Below are 27,785 nucleotides of genomic sequence, written 5' to 3'. Positions count from 1 at the left end.
ATTTGAAGTCTTCTTGGGGACCTTTGTAGGTCGTGTTTCAGGTTTTCGGATCAGGTGTCACTTGAGCAACGGCATGTAAATAGAAATAAATACACACACACATATACACATATACATATACAATGGCTTTTTATCTATTTGACATGAGTTCTCTCTGTGTGTCTCTGTTGCAGCATGCGTGCATATGTGCGTGTGTGTGTGTGTGTGTGTGTGTGTGTGTGTGTGTAATAATAAAGGCAAATGAACTGTTGCCAGTGGAATTTCTCAGTGTGTGATAGTGTAGGCACTGTACATGTTGTGGTCTGGGGTTCAGCCCTGGAACTCCCTGGAAGGCGCTAAAGGCTTTGTAGGTATTAGCTCTATTGCACTGGGCAGTTTGGGATCTTGGTAGCTCAGCTTGCCACTTTAGGGAGAGAGACATGTAAGAGTCAAGCTTGTGGAGAAAGCTGTGAGGAAAGTTCCTCAGGCTTCAGTGTGGGAAGGCGTGATACCCTTTTAAGGGGGTTACACTTCATTGGACCGGTAGCTGAAGGCCTTGGAAAGATTGCAGAGCAAGAAGGGAACGGTTTGTGTTTTAACTGTGTTTTATAAAGACGTGAGATGAAGGGCGGTGAAGGCTCCGGGGAAACAACAGAAAAATGGTGTGGTGTTGTACTTGCTTCTTGTGCAGCTTACCACCTGTGGTTTCTTTTTGATGGACTGTGCAGAGAATGACAAGCCAGAACATAAACTTAATTCTGAGCCCCCTTTACTCCACAGCATCGATGTATTCTTGAGCAAGAAACTTAAGCACTCTGTCTTTACACTGGGACTACTAGAAGAATCTAGACTCGGCGTTAGAGTAAATGTTTAAAAGTAAATGTTTAAAACTGCCCCCATGTGCAGCACATGTTAGGTATTTTATTTTTACTTCTATTTTTCACACATTCATTGGTTTATTTATCCACCTAATCTCTATGAATTTGCTTTTAAAACAATCCGGGGTAATATGCTTTAGACTTCCATTACTAAACTTCAATGAGAAATTTTTAAAGATGTCTATACTTCCTTTTCTTCAGTCCTCTTGAGCCAAACAAGATATAAAGTTTAAACATCAAATCATAAGGTTCTAGTGCTGGGAATGTTGGCAGCCTTACTTTACTGTATGGCATGGCGTATCATCCATTCTAAAATGACAGGATGTAGTGTGGGCTGCGTTTGAATTCAAATGCAAAAAAACCTTCAGATATTTCCCCATGTGAGATTTTAATATCCTTATCACTTCCCTCAAAATGAAATAAGTATGAAATGACTGAGCTAGGCCCTTAAACTGGAACAATAATGGATCCATTACTTTTCTCGTTGATTCTTGGGACCAAATGCCCAACTTGGGATGAGAGCATGCTTATTTTGCTCACAGTGCCCTGGGTCCAGTTCATTATGTGGGTGGAGTATGTTGGACCAGCTGACACCATAGTGGGCAGAAAGCAGAGAAAAGCAGATGCTGGGACAGACCCCGATGAGACAGCACCACGCCCAGTGGTGCCTCTTCCAACAGGCACCACCTCTTTCATTTCACGTTTCCCGGCAGCACTGCCATGCTGTGACCCTGTCAAGACGTGAACCCGCTTATTAGCTCAGAGCACCAGTAATCTGATTGTCCCTTGAGACAGTCTCAGCCACACTCAGATGTCGCTTAGTCTAACCGTGTTGACAAGCTAAACCGTCACAAATAACTTTGTGAGTGTGACAAACACAAACTGTTCTGTAACCGTGTTAGATGTCACTGTATTTTATTATGTAAGTAGCGTAGACGTAACACTCAGAACAAAAAGGAATTTCTGTTTCCTTGTGTGGAATGAATGTTATATTTCTTCAGTGTCAGGGTTCTTTGAAACAGAAACTGGATGGACCCATTACATTATAAGGGTCTATAGGATTCTGGAGAAAAACTAGACATACGAAATGATATTTTATGTGGGAAATGTTTTTCAGCTTTTTTCCCTTTGGAGAGCTGAGCAGGCAGTCCTTGGTGGAGGATACATGAACTTCTTCCTGTGCCATCTAAATGAGTAAAGCGTTCCCTGATACCAGAAATTTTTATTCTGCTGAAGAGCGAGCTGTTGGTTGATGGGAAGGCTCTTTGCATTGGATCCATCCATCGCGATGACCAAGCTGCGTGTCTCTGTCCCCCCTCTTAAACATAAAATATGAATTGGAACCATGAAGTTACAGGAGATTATAAACCCTGCATTTCCTCCTCTAGGTCCCTGGGAAGTTAAACTTCAATGGCATTGAGTACTTTCGGAATACTCATAAATTATTTAGATTATATTCCCCAAGTTTTCCCCTTGGTTCAGGGCAAGCCAGTTTTCGTAAAGTAGATCAGTGTTGTTCTTTTCCTTAGGAAGAGAATTTAGTGCTAATGCTTTTACAGTATCGTGATTGTGAGGTTGGATAAGGAACTGCAGGGTCAACAGAGGAATGAGCGCCTGTGGCCGAATCCCTGCCCTGCTGTGGACAGGTGTGTGACTTCCACAGGACTCAACTGTCCCCCGCTAGAAGAGCTGTTGTGAGAACTGAATAAATGAAGGTTTGTGAAAGCAATTCAAAAGATAACATGCACTAAAAATAACTAAATTTAGTTCCTAGTCCCCTTGAAGACATTGTAGTGGAACAAATAGAATGAATGTTGATGACCTTGGTTGATCTTCCAGGCCACGAGGGAAACTCTCAGTCGGCACTGCACCACCCTTGGAGATGCTCTTCGGAAGGAAAATGATTTTGCTCTTATAATTGATGGGAAGACCCTCAAATATGCCTTAACCTTTGGAGTCCGGCAATATTTCCTGGACTTAGCTTTGTCCTGCAAAGCTGTCATTTGCTGCAGGTAAGTTCTCCCCAACATTGTCAGATTTCAACAAAGGGTGACATTGTTTTAATGCTACTTTTAATGATTTTATTTTAGTATGTATATATGTGAGATCTCATATGTATACATGTGTGCAGGTACTTGGGCAGGACCCAGGTGCTGGATTCCCCTGAAGTGCAACTGGGGGCTAGGAAGAGAGAGAACTTGGATCTCTGGAATTGCAGAACGGTGCCTTTCGATGGCTCAGCTCTCTCTCCAGCCTCATGTTGAGTTCTTAATTTTTAGACATTCCATAAAGTTTTTTTTAAATCTATAAATTACAAATGTTGGTTTTTTTTCCATCCATTCCACTCAAACCCCAAGGTTCATAAACGGAGATGGATGTGTTAGCAGATTTGAAAGGGAGTCCTAACAATGAGTATTAAATGCTGCTCATAATTTGAAAGCACCAGCTTTTTGGCGTTTATCTGTATTTAAAATCAGTCCATGGCAACCAAGTAGGTGGTACATGTCAATAATCCCAGCTACTTTGAATGCTAAAGCCAAAAGCTACCAAGCTTAAGGTCTGCTTGGCCAATTTAAGGAGACCCAAAAGGGCTTTGTCAGTTTTGTCTAACAGCTATAACCCTGGGTTTAAACCCCAATACTGAAAAGTAAAATAGTTATTGGGGCCACGGCTGTAGCTTAGTGATAGAGCGAGCTCTAGGCCTTGGCTCTGATCTTCAGCACCAAAGTGGGGAATGAAAGATTGTTCTTCTGCATTTTCATCCTGGTTCATTTATGGAAGGACCCTGTTGTCTCTGTTTAGATTGCTGATCCTACTGCTGGAACTTATTCTATAGAGACAGCCATGATGGGAGGTGCAAACTGAGTCATTTTCCAAATAGCTGGATATTTTTCTGATGGCTGTTTATTGACTCTAAGACTCTTGCCTACTAATTTATAAGATTGCTCATATCCTAGATTAAAATCTGTTTTTGAGTTACCACAGCCTAATCCACAAAAGTGCCTTTGTGTTTGGCTGTAGCCTGCCTGGCTTTCTGTTAGAGGATCTTCTCCATCTCTTTATCTAAATTGTTAAAACTCTGTCCTCCTAAAACTTAAAGTGCTTTGTAGGACTGCCCAGGCTCTTGTCTTAAGGTTTCCTCAGCCGAGGATTTCCCCTGTCATCCACTTACTGAATCTTACCAGCTGCTCACAGCGGTTTGGGTACTTCCTCAACTCACACAAGTGGGCTTCTAGATGATTTCTCACAGTCTGTGCTCTTGCCTTAACGTTCATCTATTTGCTCTATTTTTTAAAATCTCTATTTACTAATTTTTTTAAAGTTAGTCTTTTTAAACCATTTTTTTGTCTCGGTTTATCCACTCAATATGTATTTCTTGAATTTCAGTTGAAATTGATTTTTCTGGAATGTATTTAAACACACCCTGTAAGGAACATGCATAGCATCATTTTGACCTACAAATTATATTATCTTCAGAGAATTAAGACTTGCCCATTATTGTTAGTCCTCTAAGTACTTTAGCTGTAGCATCTAGCCTTCCCTGTGGTACGGATTAAGAGTATGACCAAAATTATTGAGTGGCACATTATGCAGAAGCTTAATATTTGTAACAGTCATATTCTTTGTTTATCACGATGATGAAAATCACTCTTGGTTCTATTTTGGTATCTTCCTGCTTTTTGAAGTCTGAGGCTACAGTAACTTTTCGTGGCTTCCTGCTAATAGCTTGAGAAGGGCTTACTGATACTCGGCCCTCACTCTTCCATCAGGGTAATTTTTGCTACATTTAGGCATGCAGTCACTTTCATTAATGGGTTCGGATCAACAGGAGATTGCTCGAAAGCCCATGAGTGTTATGACTGCTGGCTCTCTCTCAGAAACAGAATGAAGACCAGAAAACAGTGATATTTAGATAAAGTGGCCAGTTGACGCTAGCTAGCATGTGTGATGATGTGCCTGCCGTGTGCTGGGCAGAGGTGTTCCGCTTATCAAGACAAGAAAGACTTACCACCCTCTGTCCCTGTCCGCTCCGCTCTGAGAAGAATGACAGTTTGAAAGCCTCGGGAGGCCTGTTTTCCTGATGCTGTCACTGCAGCAGAGCTTAATACAGTGCCTCCCACGTTCTGCGAAGAGCTCAGCCTCAGGGTTAAACAATAGCTGGGAACACTAGAAAGCAGAGGCAAGGGAGAAGTATGTTCTATGCTTGTGAAATTCTCCCTGGAGATCCTTGTCCTGGAGTATTATAAGTCTCACGGGCCTCAGAGCTTTTCCAGGCCAGACACCTGGGAGGAATTCACATGAACACGCAGCTCTGTGCTGACACGGAGCTTATAAAGCTGTGTGTGGCTGCTTCCTCCCTCGTCGGCGCCTCTGTTCTGTGAACGTCTGAGGGCCTTGGATGTCCCCCGGGCAGACAGTTCTATTCAGGATTTTGTTGTTGTTTTAATAAAATGGCTTTCTTCCGTTCTTTTTATTCTAATTACTCTTCATACTTTTTTTCCCTAAAGAGATGCTTCCAGCCCGGCTCTGAGGCTGGTCTAAACCCATAATTCCATCAGTGCCATGGCCAGATTAATGCCTGTGGAGCTTCTTGGGCTAGTGCCTCTCAGAGTTCAATTGCTGGCCCGATTCATGTTTTTTCTCATTCCTTGTACTGACCTCTGAGTGTAATGAGGATGTTCCTATCACAGGTTGGGGATGGGGAGTGAGCCTGTGTGTATGATCCTTAGAGAATAGCTCCTCGATTCTGATGTGATAATGACCTCCCAGCCTCAGGAAACCCTACATTTTATTCTATTAGAAAAATGATGCCCAGATAAATATTGAATATTATTTCAAAATACTGCATAGTACTGTTTTCCAAGTTACTTCATGTCCATGCTAACTCTTTGAGAGTTTTTCCCACAAACTGAGACTCCTTTTCAACCTACTGCTTGTCACTCCACCCACATGAAGATAATTCAGAATAGCCCTGTCTTCTACAGTCCACCGGAGCAGCAGATAATGGAATAGATATGGGACCCCCATTCAGTCCATCTTCAGGGCTCCATCAGCTTTCTCCCCTGACACTGGCACCCAGGGCAGAAGGAGTCTTTAGTGTTTGCCTGATTGCTATGGTTACAAAGATGAGCTTTTGCACCCCCACCCAGAGCCTCCTGGCTGAATTGAAAGAAGCTGCTGTTCTCTGTCAGTAGTCATTACATCTCCCACCCACCACTGTTTTCTGAAGCCATCATTCAGAGACAGAGCTAATCCCCCCCCAACCCAAAATTATTCGGGGCATTTGAGCCCTGGTTTCAGTTTACAGAGTATAGGCTACATACAAGAAGAGTGTGTGTGTGTGTGTGTGTGTAAAGACAAAACAATAGAGCATAGTCTTACATTTTAGCAGCCTAGCAAACAGCATGTTCACATAAACAACACAGCTTTTTATTGTTGGGCAGTTTACCTCTATGGACCTGGTCACCTGATAGAAAACAGATACCCATGTCTAAGAGTTTCTTGCTATCAGCATATCGATACAAGCATCCCCTTCTGGTGCTTTTTTTCCTTTTACTCACTTGCCCGTGTCCACTGCTTCTTTCTTGGGGTAATCACAGATATGCTCATTGGTTGTTTGGTTGGTTAATTGGCTGATCTGTGAGACAGGGTCTCATATACTCCAGGCTAGCTTGAGCTCACTATGTACCCAAAGCTAGCCTTCGATTCCTAGTCCTCCTTCCTCCTCCTCGCAAGTACTAGCATTACAGACATGCGCTGGCATGCCCTCTCAGATACTTTTGAAGAGCAAGAGAAAGGTCTGGTTCACCTCCTCCAGAGGAAACGTACATTCTCAATGAACAATGCTGTGGACCATTATCAAGGTTTTCACAGATGACCTGCAACTCACTGATGAAAACAAGCCTTGCCCTAGGATTCATGGAGGTTTGTGGGAACATCTAAAATCAAGAGCTTTCCTGAGGTTCTAGGTAAATGATTCCTGACTTCATTTGCCAATGCTTTTGCCTTCCCATTAGTATATTAGCATAAAGCTGTTTTGACTGGGGGTTCAGGAAATGTCTGTTCTAACTCAACCTCTCTGGCACCTTAGATACTGAATTGAACCATTCTCTCTGGAAAATGATGAGGTAAGAAGGCAACAGTGTAGCACCTCCAAGGTACTCCGATGCCTGAAGCAGGTAGAGGACAGCAACTGCCGTGTGGAAAGGAAGAAATCACGGGGGTTCTCTCCTAGGGCACTTAGCCCCAGCTTGGGAGCACCCGGTCAGAGACCTGCCTGTCACCCTTGTAATATTTGGATGAACTCTTCTGTTGGCTTGTCTGTGCTGGGCAGCGCCTCTGTGCTGCTTAGATCCTCGTCTCGAGACAGACACAGCTGTTCTTCCTCTGACCCATCCCTCCAGAAAAGCAGGAAGGCCACAGTGAAGTATCGCTGTGTTAAATAGTGTGTGGTTTCTGAGGTCCTCATCAGTTCACATAACCCAGCTTTTCAAAGACTCTTACGGGGTTTTTTTCCCCCCTGTAGTTGTCAGTTTAGTTTAAACATATTTTGAAACTTACATTCTGTGACAGTTGGTTGAAAATTGGCTTAGAGCCTCCAGCTTTTAGACTGTCTTGAAATCACCATCCTGCTACATAATTTATGTACTCATGTCTCCTGAAAAGCAGAGGTTAAACTGAAGTAAGCATTTTTCTCTACTTGTAACATCTCTAATCAAAGCTTAACCCCCTTTTAGGCCATTTTCCCCATAGTAGACTGAAAAAAAAATCTACTTGACTTCGCAAGCGTTGTCAGTTAGAGTAACATTTTCAGGCAAAACCTTTGCCTTACACTGCCCAATGGCGTCTTCCGAGAAGAGGCCTAAAGGGACGCTTTGTATGTTTTCTATTGCAGCATGAGCATGTTAAATAAAATGGGGGTAGGGGGAGTCAAGGTAGATCTACTTCCTGAGTCTTTGGGGGATTGTCTTTAGCTCAAGGACTTCTCTAAATAAATGTTTTACTTAAGAGGCAGCGACAAGGCACAAATGAAGCCAGTAAATACTCAACAGACATTCCTTCAAAGAAAAAGAAGTCGTGAACACCACTCGGTGCCAAGCAGATGTTTGGCTTCAGAAGACTTACAAACTGTTAATGAATGTCAACCCTATATTTACTTCCAAGAAAATCTGAATAAATATTGGAAATGTGGAGAGACTATTTCTTTCACAGGAGTCTGACTGAAGGACAGACCGGGTGGGTTTTATAGCTTTATAAAATGCCCATATTTTGCTTTAACCTAATCCTCAGCTCAGCCTTTGCTCCTCTCATTTGCTATTCTACTTCAGCTGAAGAAACTAGGTCTCATTGCCACCTCTGCTGAGCTACACTAGAAAAGCCCTCATTTGCGTGAAACACCTCAGAACATATAAGAAACCCAGGAGCTACCAAGTGCTGCTTGCTGTAACTCAATATGGTAGAGTTTCAGGTGTGACTCTCAGAAAACCACCTCAGCACTGCAGACACGCATTACACACTACAGTCACAGCTACTTATACTGGAAAGTATGTAAAGCCTTTGTGAATACTCAGCCCATTTTTACAAAATATACACGCCTCACCCCAACATGGCCAACGTCCAGGGAGCCCCTCATGCTACCTTCAGTCACCGGTAGCTGCTACCTTGATTTCCATCACCATCCTTCTTAAATTACGTCTTCTCTTACTCAATTTATCCTTTCTGTTTTGTATTTTACTGACGTTCAGTGCAGGCTTGTATCTGAGACAAGTACATTCAGATTCTGAAAGAGTGCTTTGCTTTTCATCAGTTTCAAAGGCTGAACTTTACAGCTTTCCCTTAAGGGTTCCCCTGCAAGCTTGGTACCGATTGATAAACTACTGTAGCCTTCAGCTGACTATCAGTCACCTCATAGGTTACCTGCAGCTTTCTAAGTTCTGATTCTCTCGGGACATGATATATGCATTGTAGGGTGTGTCTATGATCTCGCAACCTATGGAGCCTACTGTGTAAAAAAAAAAAAATGTTGGGGGAGGCAGAGTTCATGATGGATTTTGCTGATTATCTTCATTTTAATAAATGCGTTTGTTACTTAAGGAAAGTTAAAGAAGGGCTGAGTTCTGAGCTCCAAGTGTGGAAAACAGATGGAAAAATAGGCAAGACTTTCTGGCAGCTAGAAAGCATGGAACAGAAAGATAGGAAGGGGCATCCTACAGGAAGGATGATTTTGAAAACCAGATGTGTTAAAAAGGCACAGAGAAGTAAGGAACGATATAAGACAGCTTGTAGACCGAGGTACAAGACAGGAGTTGGTGTCAGCTCTAGCACTTTAAAAAGGGGAAGGATGTGTTTTTAGAAAGCAATCATGGGTAGACATTCTCTGAACTAGAGATTGAGCTGAGGGAGTCATGCTTGCGAGCCACTTTACCACTGAGCTACAATGCCGACTTTAAGCTGTGCTAAGCTATGTTTTTGGTCTAAACGGTATAATACAATTTCCCACTAGGAGCAGGGTTTTTTGTTGTTGTTGTTGCTGTTGTTGTTTTTAGTGCCTTCTGTTGGATATATTTGCCAATTTCCATTTGTTATGTTACTGCGTGCGCACCTAGACACTGATACACACTGCTGAAATGAGCAGCCCCTATTGAAAATACCATCCGAATGGTTGAAATTAAAGGCCCGGTGGTTTATCTGTGTAAATGTGTATGCTCAGCAAGAGAAACTGCGTCTGTAAACTTTGTGCCTCAGAAAGGAAGTCTTTCCCGAAGTTACTTCTCTGTTTTCCTTTTTCCCCTGAGAAGAGCTATCTGTGTCTTATTCCTGTAACCTTGGCCCTACATTGTAAAGTCTCTTTGGTGCCTTTGACTGTGCAGAAAACCAACAGATGTTGGTTTTGGAGGCTAGGAGGGTGCTCACTCATCGGTGATTTGAATAGCACAGTTTTCTTCCCCAGAGGTGGTTGAATGTTCCATTATGCTTCGTATGCTAAATATCCTCAGGATTTGCCACATAAGCTGCTGTTTTCATTCCAGTAATAAATCCGCCATGAGCTTCTAGCACAGTTCCAATACACGTGTAATTTTGGTATGTGTAACATAATTTTGCCACATATTAATATCTTCTCAGCATGAATCATTATAAATGAACCTAACAAATTTTAGTTAAGAAAGAAAGAAAGAAAGAAAGAAAGAAAGAAAGAAAGAAAGAAAGAAAGAAAGAAAGAAAGAAAGAAAGACCAGTGAGATTAAGTTAGGTTGCTCTCTCTCTTTGTAACTTTGTTATTAGTCAAACAAATATGGCTCCGTGCAGAATAGACTGCTATTCACAGGGGAGGTCTTAGGAAGTTAGTAATAAAGGAAAGTACAGCACATCCTGGCTGACTTCTCAACAGCAGCCAGAGGCAAACCTCAAGCTCAGTGGCTAACAAAGCCTGGTTGCTGCATGTAGAAAACACTCACGGTAATTAATATAGTTAATCTGGTTAGCATTAATTGTCATCTTGACACAGCCTAGAATCACCTAAGAAGGGAGTTTTGGTTGCGGGGAAAGCCCAGATGAGGCTGTGCTATGAGCACTGTCTGTGGGAGATTGCCTTGATTGTTAACCAATGCAGGAGAGCCCAGCCCACTGTGGGTGTCATCATTCCTAGGCAGGTACGGTGGACTGAACAGGAAAGCTAAGTCAGAGCAGCGAGCAAGTCAGCGAGTGAGCCAGCAAGCAGCATCCCCTGTGATTTCTGCTTCAAGCTCTTACTTGAGTGGCTGCTCTGACTTCTTTCAATGATCGAAACTGAAATAAAACATTTCCTCCCCTAAGCTGCACTTGGTCGGAGTGTTTTAACACAACAGAACAGAAACTACAATTGTGTCCAACCATGTTCCTCTAGTTTTTTACCTTTTATGGGTGGCCAAAAGAAATATGATAATTCATCATACTAAATTTTGTTTTAGGGGGATGATAACCCCCTCAAAATATATTCCTGTCTACACATTTAAAATTATACCCATAATGCAGTATTTTTGCCTTAAACATTGTAAGTCTTTTGGCTGCCCATGAAAAGTCCTCACATAGTTTTTATGCCCCTGTAGAAACATATACATATAATCATTATCAATGTTCTATTCAGAAAGACACTTATTTCTGTTATGCAAAACAAAGCACATATGAGATAGATCACCTGGGGCTGGAAAGAGATCAGTGGTTAAGGGCACGAGGTGGGTGCCCTTGGTGTCCTCTTCCAGAGGACCCAGGTTTGATTCCCAGCACCCACATGGTGGCTCACAACAGTCTGTAGCAACAACTGCAGGGATCTAACAACCTCTTCTGGCCTCTGCAGTCACCAGACACGCACGCATGCAGGCAAAATACCCAAAACACATAAAAATAAATATATATTTTTTAAATAGACCACCTATATATTTCTTAGCTTGAATGACAAAACATTCCAGTGCTCTCTGATCTAACGTTCACAGGGCACCGAAAGTCACCATATGACAAATGAGAACGATAATGAAGAGCACGTGCAGAAACTGCAGCCAGAAACATATCTGAGCCGCACACTGCGCTCGGCTTGCTCCTCAGTTACATCACAAGGGACCACCCTCTGTTTGTGGTGCACGGGAAGAAAAGCAGACCTCCGCAGCATATGCTACATGAGTGATCTGTTTCTACAGTGATCTGTTTTCTTCCAGAAAAGAGAAGGCAGTGCAGGAATACAGTAGTGACTCGTTTCAGTCCTGCTGAAAACCTACAAGTGGGATAAACCATATGCAGGTATAGACATATAGACATACTCACATCTGGGAGAAGAAAACATCGCAGTTATGATGCTTCCATATTGTACAGTTGATCACTGTTGGTACTTAGAAACCTGAAGACTTATGCATTCCCAGCCACAGACATACAGTTTGTGATAAGCACCAGCTGAATAGTGTGGTTGCCCTAGGCCACTGGTTCTCAACCTGTGGGTCACAAACCCTTCGGCAGTTAAGCAACGCTTTTAAAGGGGTCACATGTCAGAGATCCTGCATATCAGATCTTTACATTACAACATAACAGTATCAAAACTACAGTTACGAAGCAGCCATGAAAATATCTTCTGATGGCTGGGGGTCGCCACAACACGAGGAAGTCTATCAAAGGGTCGTAGCATTAGAAAGATTGAGAACCACCGCTCTAGGCTATCAGGGAAACTGTTCAACTACAAAAGCATGGGCCGAAGTCAAACAGAGCAAAGTCGTCTGATGGGAGGTTTGAAACGCTGGAAGCACATCAGGGGAAGAAGAACCATGCTCCAGCAGTGCTGAGTGTAGAAAGAGATCCACCTCATCTGGAATGAACTCTCCTGCCCTTGTTAAGGAGGCCTTCCGTCATCTGGAATGACTGAATACAGGCAAAACCATCAAGAGGCCATATGTCATGCCCGTCAGTCTTAGCTGCTCTTCCTGCTGCTTTGGTAAAATATTCTAACGAAAGCAAGTTAAGGGAAGAAGGGTTTATTTCGCTCACAGTTCCGGGTTACCATGCATCCTGTCACGGGATTCACAGCAGCGGGGAGCCTGAGAACCACATTACATCTGCTTTGTTATATACCCCATGCCCTGACCCCATGTTGCAAGAAGCAACATCTCAACACCTTGAAAACAGCACCCATTTGGGTGTTCCTTGTCCAAAATGCTTGGGTCCAGCATGATTCAGAACTTTGGGTTCTAAAGTTTGGAACATGTGCTTTTGGAAAACGAGCTACTTTGGAGACAAGCCCCAAGTCTAAACATGAATTTCATAGAGATTACTTCCTGTTGCACACATAAGCTTCTTCATAAACCTGACACACATAGCCTGAAGATAATTTTGTTCATTTCAGTGCGTTTGGACTATGACTCGTCACATGAGATCAGGTGTTGAATTTTCAGCCTCATATTGGCACTCAGAAAGTTGCAAGTCTGAGGACTTACAGATTTTTGGATTTGAGGGATAAGAATGCCCAGCTTGGGCTCAGCAGTTAAAGCATTTGCTGTGTGTGCATGAGATCTGAGTCCAGATCTTCAGCACCCACATAAAGCTGGGAACAGTAGCACATAGATGTAATCATAACACTCTTGAAGTGAGATGGGAGGCAGAGGCAGGAAATCTCTGGCAGCTTGCTGCCAGCTAGCCTGGCACAGCCAGCACCGAGCAACAAAAGCAAACCAAGATCTTGTCTCAAACAAAGTGGGAATTGACAACCCAACACTCAGGATTATCCTCCAACCTCTGGTGCATGCCATAGCACACATGTACACACACACACACACACACACACACACACACACACACACACACGCCTGTAGGAAATCTTCATTAGCAGACTTCAGTTTCACTAATCACAATCCCCCTCTGAGCCTCAGAATCCCCACCTCAGAGCAGCCACCAGCTGCCCCAGCACCTTCTACCGTAGCCTGAGGATAATGTGGTGTGCAGATGCTCAGTGTGCTTCTGAACATAGAGAAGGGGCATGTAAAACAGTCATCAACTAGGATGGAAAAAATTGTATTCTCAGCTTCATGTTAGAAAACAAAAAGTGTGTGTCTCATGAGAAAGATTTTTGCAACAACAGAAAATTTTAGGGTTTCAACCAGCAGGTTTCCTGGCAAAAGAATGTTCTAGACTCTAGCTAACAAGTCTCTGTACATTCACATTCTGAGTGAAATATATAAATGCATGTTTTACAGTTTGTAAATCCAACACCGATATTTAGCTGTCAGTGGCTTTCACTGTTTCTCGAATCTTCTTCTAAGCCTGGACTCACCTTGCTGGTCATGGTTATCATATATTTTCTCAACACCTGAGTTAGTTGCCTCCGTAGAGGTGGGTGAAGATCCTTACCTAGCTTTAATTTGGAGGTTCTATTACTTGATGTTTTTTGTTTTTGTTTCTTGGGCTTTTTGTTTTGTTTTGTTTTTTATTGCTATGATAAGACACCTGGCACAGGTTAAGGAAAGAAGAGCTTTGGTTCAAGTTTGAGGGGATATAGTACACAGAAGCAAGGGAGACGTGCTGACGGGAGCATGAGGTAGCTGGTAACCACTATGTACATCTGCCTTCCGGAAGCAGTGAATGATGGGTGCTGGTATTCACTGGGTGGGCACCTTTCTTTCTATTCAGTCTGGGACCTCAGCCCACCTCTAAAAGCAGGGTAGCACTTCCGCCCTCAGTTAAGCCACGCTGGAAACACCCTCAGGAAACTCCCAGAGGCCTGTCTCCGAGGTGATTCTAAACTCCATCAAGTTGACAGCGAAGATCACCCATCATGCACTAGTGAACATTACAGTGTGACTAAGAGACAGCAGACACTGAGTATAATCGCTATGAAGATGGGAAAGAGGTTTGGGATCGTTCTTTCCCGAAGCCCCTACAAGTCACTGATTTTAGCTCACTGTGTGACTTCAGTTCGTAAAAAGGCTTCACAATGCCCTAGCTCCACCATGTGATTTTATAGTGTGTGTAGACTTTATAGTGTGTGTAGAGCCATTAAAGAGAGCTTGATAACTGCTTTCAAATGCTTCCCTTCATTCATGCCCGTTTCCATTTGCTTTCTATAGCATTTCAGGGGAGCATTCTTTTCTGACATTTACTAAATGTCAACTATGGTCCGTGTTTAAAACCTTGGCCTAGGGCCAGTGGGCTTACCCATTTATATTAGCCTGTTAAGAAAAATTAAATAAAATGTAAAAGTGGAATGAAAATTGCTTTGAAGAGAAATGGAGGCAGACGGTGAAATGAACCATTAGTAGCCTGATATTCATTCTCTTGTTGAGTTCAGAGCTGTGTGATTTTGTACTGTTGCCAAACTCCAAAAGGAAATCCAAAGGAAAAAAAAATTAAAAGTAATTCTTTGATATGGCAGCTGTTTACCAGTTCCTCCTTTGGATCAGCCCACTAAAGCACAGCAGACCACTCTGTCAGTGTCTCAGCCTCGAGCTGAGAGTCTTCCAACTCTAAGTAAGAGTTAGAGCTGCCATACCTCACTCCCTTCCTCTCGGCAGTAGAAACCTCCTGGAGGCGCATATTTGTGCAGAAAGCCTGCTGCTGGGAATTTTTCCTATCAACGTAATCAAGAGTATTTGTAAAGATGTGTCAGTTTCTTAAACGGCCTTTATTTTTAAAAAGCGTAAGAAATACTCCGCAGGCTATTTCAGCAAGTACCTGAACACTTCTGTGGTGCTTTCCTTTAATAAAGGATCTCTCTCTGAGTGAGGCATACTGCACATGCTATAATCTAGCACTGGGAAAATGGAAATAAAAAAAAAGATCAGGAGTTCTATGCCCAAGTCTCACTACATAGCTAATTCAAGGCCAGTTTGGGCTGACACTGCCCTCAAATGTCTCAAGATGATGATGATGATGATGATAATGATGATTATATAGTTCTCAGGCATTTCTGTGTGCTAGCATTTTATACTTTGGTTGCATCTTGTTATCTGTGTTATGTCAGGACTTTGCTGCGTAGCCCATGCTGGCCTACGACTTAGGAGAGTACTTCCTTTGTCAGCCTCGAAGTGCTGGGATTACCAATGTGTACCCCCACACCCGGCTCTAATTACTATCTTAATAGTCGTCTGGACCAATTCACTGTTTAGTCTCCCTGTCTTTCAATTTCCAGTGCAGTATGGACAATAGATTACGTGAATTGTGTCGCTGAAGCACTCTGTCTTAGAACGTTTCTATCATTATCTTGGCACTTAGTTCTAAAATAACTTTTTAAGATGCATGGAAAATCTAATACCATATATAATGTTAGTTTAAATGCTGGTGTGCTCTGTTCCAATCCATGTTTGAAGAAAAAGTTGTTTGAATTCTGCATGCATGTTAGTCTGTTCCTCCAGAAGAAAACGATTATGTTCTAGCATCTGATATTTGCTCTTTTTTTTTTTTTTTTAGGTTTATAGTGGTGTCTGAGAATGGGTTGAAAGGCTAGCCAACTGCCCACTATTAATTTCAGTAGTTATAAGTTGGTTTAATTACCTAGTACATTACATATGATCAGATATCTGAAGATTTTTTTTTCTTTCAAGGCATTAAATAGAACCTAGTTAATATTTGGACTATTTACTGTTCTTTGGTTGTTTGTGTGTTGTTGCAAATTAAAAAAGAGTGTTGGGCTATATAAAGTTTATTATTAGCCCTAAGATTATCACAGCAGTATTATATAACCCACTGTCACAAATAATAAGACACAGACACCTGTTAGATTAATAATCGCCTTATCTACCTTGGGCCAGGCAGATATTTCACTTGAACCATCTCAATATCCTCACCATCCATCTCCCAGCCCTCATCCAATGCCATCCACCTTAATCCTCCTGAATTGGACTACCTTTCATCCATAATCCTATGGTACTAGTTTATATTCTTCATCTGGGCCTTTTCACGCCATTATTGGAGTCCTTTCTCCCAGCCCATGTGGTTTCTTCTCCATACTAACCCATCCTGGCGTCCTCCTCCTTACTCTCCATCTGTTTCCTGTGATTCACTGTTCTCAAAAGCCTGGGAACTTTTGCCATGCCTACCCCATCCTGCCCTGCCCAAGCATAGGCCATTTAATCAGCCAGTCAGGTATGTCTTAGGCAGGTTCACAAAACAAGGATAGGTGTAGCCAGATCTTGAGGGCCAGCATTAGAACAGCCCCCAACATTTGCGCTTGTTTGTTTTAGCTGTATTTTACTTTTTAATTATGTGTGTATGGGGGAATATGTGCATGTGAGCATCAGGTACCCGCAGAGGCCAGAAGACGGTGTCGGACCTCCTGGAGCTGAGTTGTCAGGCGGTTGTAAGCCACCTTATATAGGTGCTGGGAACTGAATCCTGGTCTTCGAGAACGATATGTGCTCTTAACCACTGACCACTGCACTGCCTCGTAGCCCTCTCAGACAGCTTTCTGGTCCTTAAGAAAACACAAAACATTATGTCTCCTGGCTGCCACCTACAGATTTGCTTCTAGGAGTTTTGTTATCTTTTTGTCTTGAGAACCATCCATCTAGTTGTTTTGCTTCGTTTATTGATCAAAAAATGATGACATTTCCACTTCTTTTTTTCAGGAAGCAGGGGTAATTGCTCACCTGTTTTGTTTTGTATTTTCCTTTCCTTTTCTTTTTTTCTTTTTTTTTTTTTAAGGGTTTCTCCTCTTCAGAAGTCAGAGGTTGTTGAGATGGTCAAGAAACAAGTCAAAGTCATCACCCTTGCCATCGGAGATGGAGCAAATGACGTCAGCATGATACAGACGGCCCACGTGGGTGTTGGGATAAGTGGCAATGAAGGTTTGCAGGCAGCCAACTCTTCAGACTACTCCATAGCTCAGGTAAAGCCTCGAGGCTGCGGGACGGAGCGAGACTGCTTTCCGTCAGCTGGCAGGGAAGAGGGAAGTACTGACGCCTCTCCATTCCTCTCCCAGTTCAAGTACCTGAAGAACCTGCTGATGGTTCACGGAGCCTGGAATTACAACAGAGTCTCCAAGTGCATCCTGTACTGCTTCTACAAGAACATCGTGCTCTACATTATTGAGGTAGCCCAGCTTAGTCACCCCTGACGCTCACAGTCCCAACTGCTCCCCTTGAGGAGATCTTTCCCGTTTTCATCGATGTTTCAGCTTCTCACTTACATTTTAAGAAAAGGAAAAAAATGTATTTTATTGCCTGGCTGTGGTGGCGCATGCCTTTAGTCCCAGCACTCAGGAGCAGAGGTGGATGGATCTCTGTGAGTTCAAGGCCAGCCTGGTGTACAAAGCAATTCCAGGACACCCATGGCTACACAGGGGTCTTAAAATATATAAATATTTATTTTATTTTTATTTTCTGTGAATGGGTGTTTCGCCTGCATATCTGTCTGTCTGTGATCACACGATTGTAGTGCCCACCGATGCCAGGGTGGATCTCCTAAAATTGGAATTAGAAATGGTTGTTAGTCATCGTGTGGAGACAGGGAATCAAACCCTGGTCCTCTGGAAGAACGGTCTGTGTTCTCACCTGCTGAGCCATTTCTTTACTTTTTATCATTTCCAAATGTATTCAAGCAAAGAAGATGTCAGCCACGAGAATAATCAATGTTTAGACACTAGCTTAAAAATGTTAGGTCACAAAGACTGCGCTAAAGTATTAAAGCAGAGGCTGAGACTCTTAGCCAAACTTTGGGCAGAGTGCACGGAATCTTATGAAAGAAGGGTGAGATAGAAAGACCTGGAGGGGACAGGAGCTCCAACAGAGCCAAAAAAAAAATAAAAAAGAAAGAAAGAAAGAAAGAAAGAAAGAAAGAAAGAAAGAAAGAAAGAAAGAAAGAAAGAAAAGAAAAGAAAAGAAAAGAAAAGAAAAGAAAAGAAAAGAAAAGAAAAGAAAGAAACTGGGCCCTGGAGGCCCTGCAGAGACTGATACTGTAACCAAGGACAATGCATGGAGAGGACCTAAAATCCTGGCTCAGATATAGCCCAAAGACTCAGTCTCCAAATGAGTTCCCTAATAAGAGGAGCAGGGGCTTTCTCTGGCATGAACTCAATGATAGGCTCTCTGATCACCTCCCCCTAAGGGGAGAGCATCCTTGCCAGGCCACAGAGGAAGACAATGCAACCTGATAGGCTAGGATCGGATAGAAGGGAAGGAGGACCTCACCTATCAGTGGAGTAGGGGAGGGGCATAGGGAGAGAAGAGGGAGGGAGGGTGGGATTAGGAGGAGATGAGTGAGGGGAATACAACCAGGATACAAATTGAATAAATTGTAGTAAATGGTAATAAAAAATTTTAAATGTTAGGTTACTTTGATAGAAAATTGAAGTAGGATTGTTAATGAGTTGCATTTTCAATTTTTTAAACACACCGTAAAGTCTTTTAAGAAACAGCACCATAAAGTTGGAACATGTACAGAAACTCTTCAGCCCACTGTTAAGGGATAGCACACATGTGGAGAACCGTATTTAAAAGATAATGATCTGGTGACGCAACACTAAAAAAAACCTGAGGAAAGTAAGGGATGACAGAAGCGAAGTGGAGGATAGTGATTGGCTCTAGATCAGGGAGGCACAGGAGAGCAGTCAGGAAGGACTCGGACAGCGCCACTGAACTTAGCTGCCTGGCGTTCTCGCTGCCTTAGATCCTCTGTATTAAACACAGCTCTCCCTTGCTCTCCATCTCTTCTTGGTGTCTGGACTTGGCAAACAAGATTTTGGATAAGGGATTTCTCTACAATAGTCTAGTCTTAGGTCCTTTCCACATATCAAACAGGACATCATCTTACAAATGGAACCTTGGACTGGGGAGCTCACTTGGTAAACTTGTGGTAGGCTTGTGAGCCCGGGGACCTGAGTTTGAATCCCAGCACCCATGTAAAGAGGCAGGCGTGGTGTGGCGTGCATTTGTAATCTCGGCACTGGAGAGGCGGAAGCCTGAAGCTACCTGGCCTGCCTAGACCACTCAGTGAGCTCTGGGACAGTGTTTCCAATAAAGAGAGGGCAGATTCTGAGGAAGACCTCTGCCCTCAGCATATGCACACCCATGAGCACTTGCCTCCATGCGAGCACACACGTACACAGGGAGAATTAAAACTTGGTTTTACCCTGCAGATATTTGAGCATCAGATTGGACATCAGCTGACACCCTCAGACCAGCAAACTACAAAGCAGATCAGGGACAGCCTATAACCCCATGCGCTGGCCAGTGGGATACAGTGGAAGCCATGTCTGTCATTTTAAAAATTTTAGGTGCCACATTAGCAAAATATCATGACAAAAGCCCAGATTGATTTCCATATCACACTTTAACTCTATATCAAAAATATTACCATACTGACCATGTAGAACCATTTTTGCATTTGTGTGTATATTCTACCTTCTGTCCTCCCTGTCCAGTGTTTGAAATCTGGTGTGTATTTTGCCTTCAACGTATTTAAATTTGGACCAAGTACCTATAAAGCGCTCAAATGCACATGTGGCCTCTGAGCTGACCTATAGCAGCACAGAATTGGTGGCTAAGTGAACAAGAAAAGATATTTGTTTGTTTGTTTTATGTGTATTATTTTGTGGGTATGTAAGTAGACATCTACAGCTTTCAGAAGGAAGCTCAGGGAACAAGTTACAGGAGTCTGTTCTCTACAGGTCTGCCGTGTGGGCTCCTGGGACGGAACTCTGGTCTTCAGGCTTGGCCTGAAGCCTTTACCTCCTGAGCAGTCTCAAAGGCTCTTTTTGTCAAGTCCTTGCGTAGCTCCAGGGACTTGGACCTGACTGGAGGTGACAAGGCAGTAAACAAAAAAACAAACACTTAGAAAGCTAGGGTTGGATCGTCTGGGCTGTCTGCTGGAGAAACCTCAGCACCCAGAAGCTCAGTATAAACGGTTGAACACTCAGGCAGGGTTATTGCGTACAGCTGAAAAAGGAGGCATCGATGTCACAGATAAACAGGGGGCAGGGGTTCTAGTATACAGCTGGTAACCACTCTCTGCATGGCAGTCTCAGTGAGGGAACAATCTTCAGGCTGTAAATGGCTGGGGAGACAAAGCTGTGCTGGACATTTCCCTCTGAGCCTCACCCCAGGGGGAAGGTTCTCTCCGTGAATCGGAAGCTCTGGAGTCCTTGAGGTGACCACGCCCACATCTCCAAACACACACACACTCACGCCAGGCTTCCTCTGCCCCCTATGCTCTCATATATTTTTTAGTGTCAGTCCCCTAGGTCATAAGAAGTTGTATCATAATAATGAGCCTCCAGGATTTCACATTCCTCTAAACAGCTCTGAGGAATGTTGATAATTTGATAAGAAAACTATCTTCCACTCTTCCTACACATCCTTTCAGATTCCCTGAGGGCTCCCTTACAGAGGGCTATGTGTGTCACTTTTACCTCTATTCCGTGGAGGTATGCATCTGTGCATCTGTGAGAAGGACATGGCCTACCCACCTCTGTATGGAAACAAGATCCACATTTTACACCAGAGTTGTTTTACTCCACCTCTGCTATGTTACTTGGAAACTTCTAGATATTTGACTCAGTTGCTGCTGTCAAAATTCTAATTATGAGTTAGTTTAGGGTATTAAAACTTAAATTTGAGGTACGAATGGCATCTATGAGTCACTTAACTTCTATAATTAGGTTACCATGCTGCTAGCTAAGGTAGCCAAATACTTGGAAACATAGCATCATTTATGACTACTAGATTTGGTCTGGAAAACCTGTGTTTTGAGATATAATTTGAAAGTAATTTACAAGTTGTTGTTGTTGTTGTTGTTGTTTTTAGTCTTTGAAGTCAGGCATTTGGCACACACCTTTATTCCTCGTACTTGGGAGACTAAGGTGTGAGGATTGCCTGGGTACCTAGTGAAACTATCTCAAAAAACAAACAACAATAACAAAAAAAATTATTTGTTTTCTATATAAAATTGTGGTTCTTCCCTGTAAGAATTCTTCTTATTCCCATTCCCTCTATATATCTAATATCTAATATATTTATAACTTTCCTAGTTATAAGCTCTCACTTAAATTACTGAGGGTGTCATACACTTGTTTGTTTGTTTGTTTGTTTGTTTGTTTGTTTCAAGAAAGGATTTCTCTGTGTAGCCTTGGCTAACCTGGACTTGCTCTGTAGTCCAGGCTGGCTTTGAACTCACAGAGATCCACCTGCCTCTGCCTCCCCAAGTGCTGGTATTACAGGCATGCACCACCACTCCCAGCTCATATACTTTATTTACATAAAATTTTAAAAGACTTTTAAACTAAGATGTGTAGAAAGTATATTTTAATGGAATAAGTTCTTATTTTAAGTATAGACTAGTTGACAATTGATTTTAGATCTAGATTGACAACAGTGAAGTGTGAAAACTTATTTACTAATGAAGAAAATAAAAATATGCTTAAAATGTGAAAATGAAGTCTAAACACTCTGTTTCTAGAATTATGTGATTTGTAGTCACTAGCCATAAATTTGACTTGGCTTTGAATTTAAAGCCTCTTCATGAGCTATTTAACACTGATCACATTCTCAACGGGTCAAAAGGAACAGAGATAGAAACCTTACTGGAAACCTCATATTTGTTTTTCTGTTAGCACTTTTTGGAAATGTATTTTGAATATAATTCAGCTGTCTTGGAAACGGATTGAACTTTTAAATCAATTCCCCCCATACCCAACTTCGGCCAGCTAAAACAAGTTCTGCAGATGTTAATGGCTCATGTCAATACTGAGAATGAATAGGCAGAAAACACATCCTTGAATGTCTCCGGCGAGGACAACTGCCAGTCTCAAATCTCTCCTTTCTGTTTTTGTGCTGATCAGGCGTGGGAGCAGCGAGCGAATTGACTCTTTGCAAGCTGCTGCTTAATATGCAGAAGTACTCCATCAGGAAAATGTCTGTGGGGCTTTTGCTGACACGTCTCTACAGGGACTGTGGGGTGGGGGAAGCTTGGAAAAGAATTCATAAAGAATGGTCTTAAACCCAAAGGGTGCAATAGATTGAACAAAAAAACAAAAAAAAAAAAGGCTTTCCTGTCGTTGTACTGCCGGAGATCTCACTAGCTAGCCAGCCCCTCCATTGCTGTAAACTGCAACCACACGGGGAGGTTCAGCAGGTGGCGATAGAAAACTTGGTTGGGGTGGCTGCCTGGCAGTGGCTGGAGGTGTTCACTTAAGTAACTGGCTCCTTCTGATTTCTTTCTAGCAAAGAAGAGATTTTCCTTAAGATGACTGGTGGCATCTATGTTTTCTTAGACCCTCAAAACAATGTTGTGGTTCTTCTTTCCAGAGGGTCATTAAAGTCAATAAGGTGATACTTTCCCAGTAAGCTACTCTGGGAAGGAAATTCCCTGGGAATTTAAATGATCTGCACCACCCCCATGAGGCCTGGTGCTCACTTCCTACACCCGTGGCTTTGCTTGGGTGAAGGGAGGGCCTGTACGTGCTTATGATAATCCAGATCCTGTCTCAGCTAGGACTGTGTTTCTAAGATATGCCTTGTCCTGCAAGTCTCAGACTAACCTGACCTTGCTGGACTTCTTTCCTGTCAAAGACTTTCTCTTTTCTCATTTTCTTCATAACAATAATAAATAATAATAATTAGAGAGCAAATTTGAATACCAAAATACTTACGTAAAGATTTCTGTATTGAAAGACTCTGCCCTATCCCAGCATTCCAGTGCATTCGCTTGTTCTTTTTAAAAAGAAAAGCAGCGAGAAGATGAACCTTTTGAAATACAAAGAATAAATTTCCAAGCACGTGCCACATACCTTTCACTCAGAAAGTAAGGAGGTAAAAATGTGTTAACTCCCATAGAAAACACATGTTTTCTATTATAACCCAGTTCACTTATATATTTTAAAGTACACTTTGAGCGCACTTGCTGGTTTATTGGCGAGTTATTTTGTGAAACTTCCCATCAGTGTTCATTGACTCAAAGGAGGGTCTTAAAGTCTAATCTTGTGGTACTTAAAATTAACAATAAAATGTTACATGCAAAAAAAAAAACAAACCTAAAGGGCTGCTGACCTCTATAATTGTTGACCATATTTAATTCATTATCATAAATGTACACAGTTATCAATGCTTTGCCAATGCATTTAGAATTAATTATTGCCCGTGAGCCAGATCATATTTATTAGACTGATTTGGAGACATTTACTCTTACACATGCTCAACCATTCCCTTCCACTATAAAAACGAAGCAGGTGAGTACAGAAACTGTTCCGGGAAGGCTGTACTGATGAATGGCGAATTTGTAGCAGTTCATGCTTCCATAATGAGGTTAAATGAAACATGAAGTGTAGCAAAGTTCCTGTGTCTTGTAGTACTCTCCCGAGCCACAAGTCACAAAGTTCTTCCCTGCTGTCCGCTGTTACTGTGTGGTGAGGACCCGTAATCTCATTGCTGGGCCAGGGTTTTTACTTTTCCAAGTCTGCGTGATTTTTAATTATATTTAGGTTGGCTTTTTTTTAATGCATTTTTGCAAGGTATTTCCAGTAATCATTTTAATTGTATATGTGTTTCAGATATGTTGAATGAAACTCCATATTACCTCTAAATTTAGTTTCCTATGACGTTAAGGTTTCTCTTTCAAAAAGAATTGCAAACACATGAAAACATTATGTTCTAGTAATTAAAGATCTCATTTTATGTAAGCATTAAAATTTAAGTTCAGCTCATAAGCATCTGTAACCGTACCTCCACGGGATCCTTCGCCTCAGGTCTCCTGGGGCACCTGCTCTCACATGCACACAGCCACATACACACTCACACACCAACACATTTATCAAGACCTGTAGAGAAAAGAAAGAGAAGAAAGCATATTTAATGCGCTCATTTTACTTCAAGTATTTGTCATAAGGAAAAGGGAAAATATGTGAAGTTTCAGTTAGGAATCATTTCTGATAGCAAGAGCTGTTAAGACAGCTCAATCTCCACACTGCGGAAGTTCTGAATCTGTTAGCAGTGTGAGAACTCAGATGCTTACTTTGTAATGTGAAGCGGAAAAAGTAGGGTACGATAGTGTAAACAGTTGTGTACCGTGTCAAGAAAAGTAAACCTGTGATTTGTGTAAACTATACAACTGACACAGAAGAAAATGACGGAAATTACTTCCTAAATAAATGACTGTGACATCTATAATTTTTAAAAAGAAAAAAAGTATTTTTAACTGCATTCTTGCAGGGAATTTGAAAGGGGATTACTTCCTAAATAAATAACTGTGACATCTATAATTTCTAAAAAGAAAAAGTATTTTTAACTGAACCCTTGCAGGGAATTTGAGAGGGGAATTAAAGCTGTCAACATTTAATGACATGTAAATATATTCACGTGTAAAAACAAGATGATATCTGATTTTTCTAAATCTGTGATTGTTTGCCCATGTAGATATTTAGATTTGGCAAGTAGAACAAATCCTGACTCACGTGGCAGCTGTATAATAAAAGTGCTCCTTTAAAGAAGTGCCAGTGTCCAGAAACCCACAGATGATCCCAGCCCTGCTGTGCAGGGTTCAGTATGCAACAGCTTCTAAGCGAGGTGTTGAAGTTCTGTATCCTTATCCCAGGGTCTTGCTTTCTTCCTAGATCTGGTTTGCCTTCGTCAATGGCTTTTCTGGACAGATCCTCTTTGAGAGATGGTGTATAGGGCTGTACAATGTGGTGAGTTGAGTGCATTTGGATAACTCCTGTTCTGTTTAATACTAAAAGTAAATGTGGCATCCGTGGATCCGGCCGTGTGATGTAACGAGAAGTGTGTCGCTTTAGATGTTTACAGCGATGCCTCCCTTAACGCTTGGAATATTTGAGAGATCGTGCAGAAAGGAGAACATGTTGAAGTACCCGGAGCTGTACAAAACGTCTCAGAACGCCCTGGACTTCAACACCAAGGTAGGAGCTGATACCCTCTCATGTCTTCAAAGGGGTTTCCTCTGTTGCTGCCGGCTTGGGATGTCTGGCATCCCTCAGCCAAGCACCGCAGAGTACAGAGTGTGGCAAGCCCTAGGAAGGTTTTGATGTGAACAGCAAAGGAGTTTTGTTGTTTATTTAGGATTATTTAGGGTGAGGGTTGTGGTTTGTTTGTTTGTTGTTTTGTTTTGTGTGTGTGTGTGTGTTTTTTTTTTTTTCTTTTGAGTGTTACAAAATTAAAATGAAACCACTCTTCATTGGGGTTCTTGGACAGCAGGGAGTAGACGTGACCTTCTAGGCCATGTCGCTGTCTTCCGGCAGTGTAGGAAAAACGCTCGCTTCTCACGGGCTTCTCACCTGGGACTTAGGTGGATTGGCTGTATTGTGTTGCTGGTGAGGACTGTTATCTCCTTCTTTCCTAATATTCTCTCTGGGGAAATAATGTTCTCCCTAGAATTTTAGAGTGGTTTAATGCCCAACTGGGCGTTAAAACTATAGTCTCCAGGAGGTAACTTCTTATTTACTCAGTAGCTCTGAGGCTTAAAATTAAAAAACAAAACAAAACAAAACAAAAAAAAAAAACCGAAAGGTTTGGTGAAATCCAGCATTTTTCCTAAAACCGTAGCATGCCTGGGTTGTTACTGTGTCTAGAAAGTTGTTGTTTCCTTTTCTTCATTACCCCAAAAAGTATCATTAGCATAAAAAGTAACACATTTCCTTATGATATTCTCCTATGTGGTTGTCCTGGTTTACCTGCTTCCTCCTTTTTCCTAACCAACCATTCTTCCCATTCCCACTCGTGTCTTTCCACCCCCCGAGTCATCTCCTTTGTGCTTTCATATCACATGTGTTCTATTACGCTCCCCACTGCCCTTCTTGAGCCCTTCTCCTCTTCTGAGCATCCTTCGAGTCTCCTCACCTCAATCCACACTCATCCCCACCCAAACATATATGGATAAAAATGAGCAGCTAAGAGCCACACGGAAGAGAACATGCGGGATTTGACCTTCTGTCTCCGAGCCACCTCGGTTAATATAGTATTTCTTAGTTCCATCCATTTCTCTTCAAGGTTCTTGGGCTTGTTTTTTCCTTTATGCCTGAACGAAATGCCACTGTGTAAATGTGCCATGTTTTTACTGTCCATTCCTCCGCTGGTGGACATTTGAGCCGATTCCATTGCTTGGGTTCGTGCTCTACCTACCACACCATAGTCTACCGGCATCTCTGCTCTGTGATATTTAGTTGTTTGAACAACAGAAGATTTCATTTCTGCATAGTTTTTCTTCCTGCAATACTTTTCATCATCTTTTAACGTGTTGCTACACTAGTATCAGGTAACGATGCACGTTTCTCTTTAGTGTAACTGAGAGGGGGAATTTAAAATGTCAACAACCAAGTTAGATGCCATTTTGAAACTCTAATGTTATGTATTTGAAAATGAACATAGTGCCCTTTTGCTGAGTAACTTCCACTTAACTTAGTGCGTGTTTAGTAGTAAATTGATGACAATTACATATAACTGCAATTCAGTGTTTTGAATCTAAAGCAAAAATAAGTTTTAATATGTGTTCATTCATGAAGCTCTCTAGTGCTATTTGTTCTTAGTATACAGAACAAAGTGAAATGGGTGTTTTGGTGCCTCTGTAACACACACCATAAATGACAGTGTTGAGTTTATAGCCAAAAAGTTATTTTTCTTCTGAGACTCAATCTTCATGAACACATACTGTGCATGGATATCCAATAGCACATTTCCTTATGGCAAATAGCTTGATAGTTTTAGGTTAAATAACTGAAACTAGGTAATCAAAGTATCAAACATCCTGCTGGCTCTGAAATATATTCCTAGTCTTATATTCTCAAAACTTTTTCTCTTTGTAGTATATAAGGTCTAAGCTAATATTTTAAAGTTTCGGTTTTTTAGGTTACTTATTTATTTATTTATTTATTTATTTATTTATTGCAAGCAGTTTGTATCAAATTCTCCCCACATTTCTGTCATGGTTTTCATTATCTGTGGCGGATATTTTCAGACGATGAAAAGCTACAGTCAAGGCAGATGTAGTTCCGATGAGCTCCTGTTTTCTGTTCAAGTGATCTGGGAATCAAGTGCACACTGGGCCATTGCAATGATTCTTAACAGCCTATTAGGTTTTATCTAGCTCAGCTACAAGTCCCTGCCTCCCATAGTTTGGACGCTGTCTGTGATGCTATCTCACGTTAGCTTCCCAGCCACAAAACTGACATGCCCCTCTTGAGTTAAAGCATACACTGATCCCCCTAGAATGACCCAGTCATTCCTGAAAGCCACATCCTCTATGCCCTCCACACAGGGCAACATGGGCACAGTTTAGTGGTCAGAAAAAGGTAGTGTGTAATGCTGATGGAAGAGTAACTGTTTCTTTCTGTCTTTTACTATTGAAGAAATACTTCATTATCTTAGAGCCTCGTCATTGAGAAAGTCCCAGATCCACTCAATTGGGTTGAACTATTCCTGTTTCTCTTTGAATATGTATTTACCTTATTATTCAGCTCGCCATCTATTTCTCTAAGGCTTATGG

At 42.0% G+C, this 27,785-nt stretch overlaps 1 protein-coding gene across 4 annotated transcripts in view; it reads left to right on the top strand.

Annotated features, from left to right (window-relative positions):
• Atp8a1 (ATPase phospholipid transporting 8A1) overlaps nucleotides 1–27,785 on the top strand; it is a 215,914-nt gene that overhangs the window by 149,177 nt on the left and 38,952 nt on the right. For all 4 annotated transcript variants that reach the window (XM_021654950.2, XM_021654952.2, XM_021654951.2 and 1 more), the window contains 5 exons: nucleotides 2,697–2,869; nucleotides 17,007–17,190; nucleotides 17,284–17,394; nucleotides 24,904–24,978; nucleotides 25,084–25,206. In XM_021654950.2, the coding sequence (XP_021510625.1) occupies nucleotides 2,697–2,869; nucleotides 17,007–17,190; nucleotides 17,284–17,394; nucleotides 24,904–24,978; nucleotides 25,084–25,206 (666 nt within the window). The remainder of the gene's footprint in view (nucleotides 1–2,696; nucleotides 2,870–17,006; nucleotides 17,191–17,283; nucleotides 17,395–24,903; nucleotides 24,979–25,083; nucleotides 25,207–27,785) is intronic.

Source organism: Meriones unguiculatus, chromosome 3 (assembly GCF_030254825.1).
Source record: "Meriones unguiculatus strain TT.TT164.6M chromosome 3, Bangor_MerUng_6.1, whole genome shotgun sequence".
NCBI classification, from domain to species: Eukaryota; Metazoa; Chordata; class Mammalia; order Rodentia; family Muridae; genus Meriones; species Meriones unguiculatus.
Note: the sequence above shows the minus strand (reverse complement) of the source record. Positions and strands in the feature narration are given on the sequence as shown.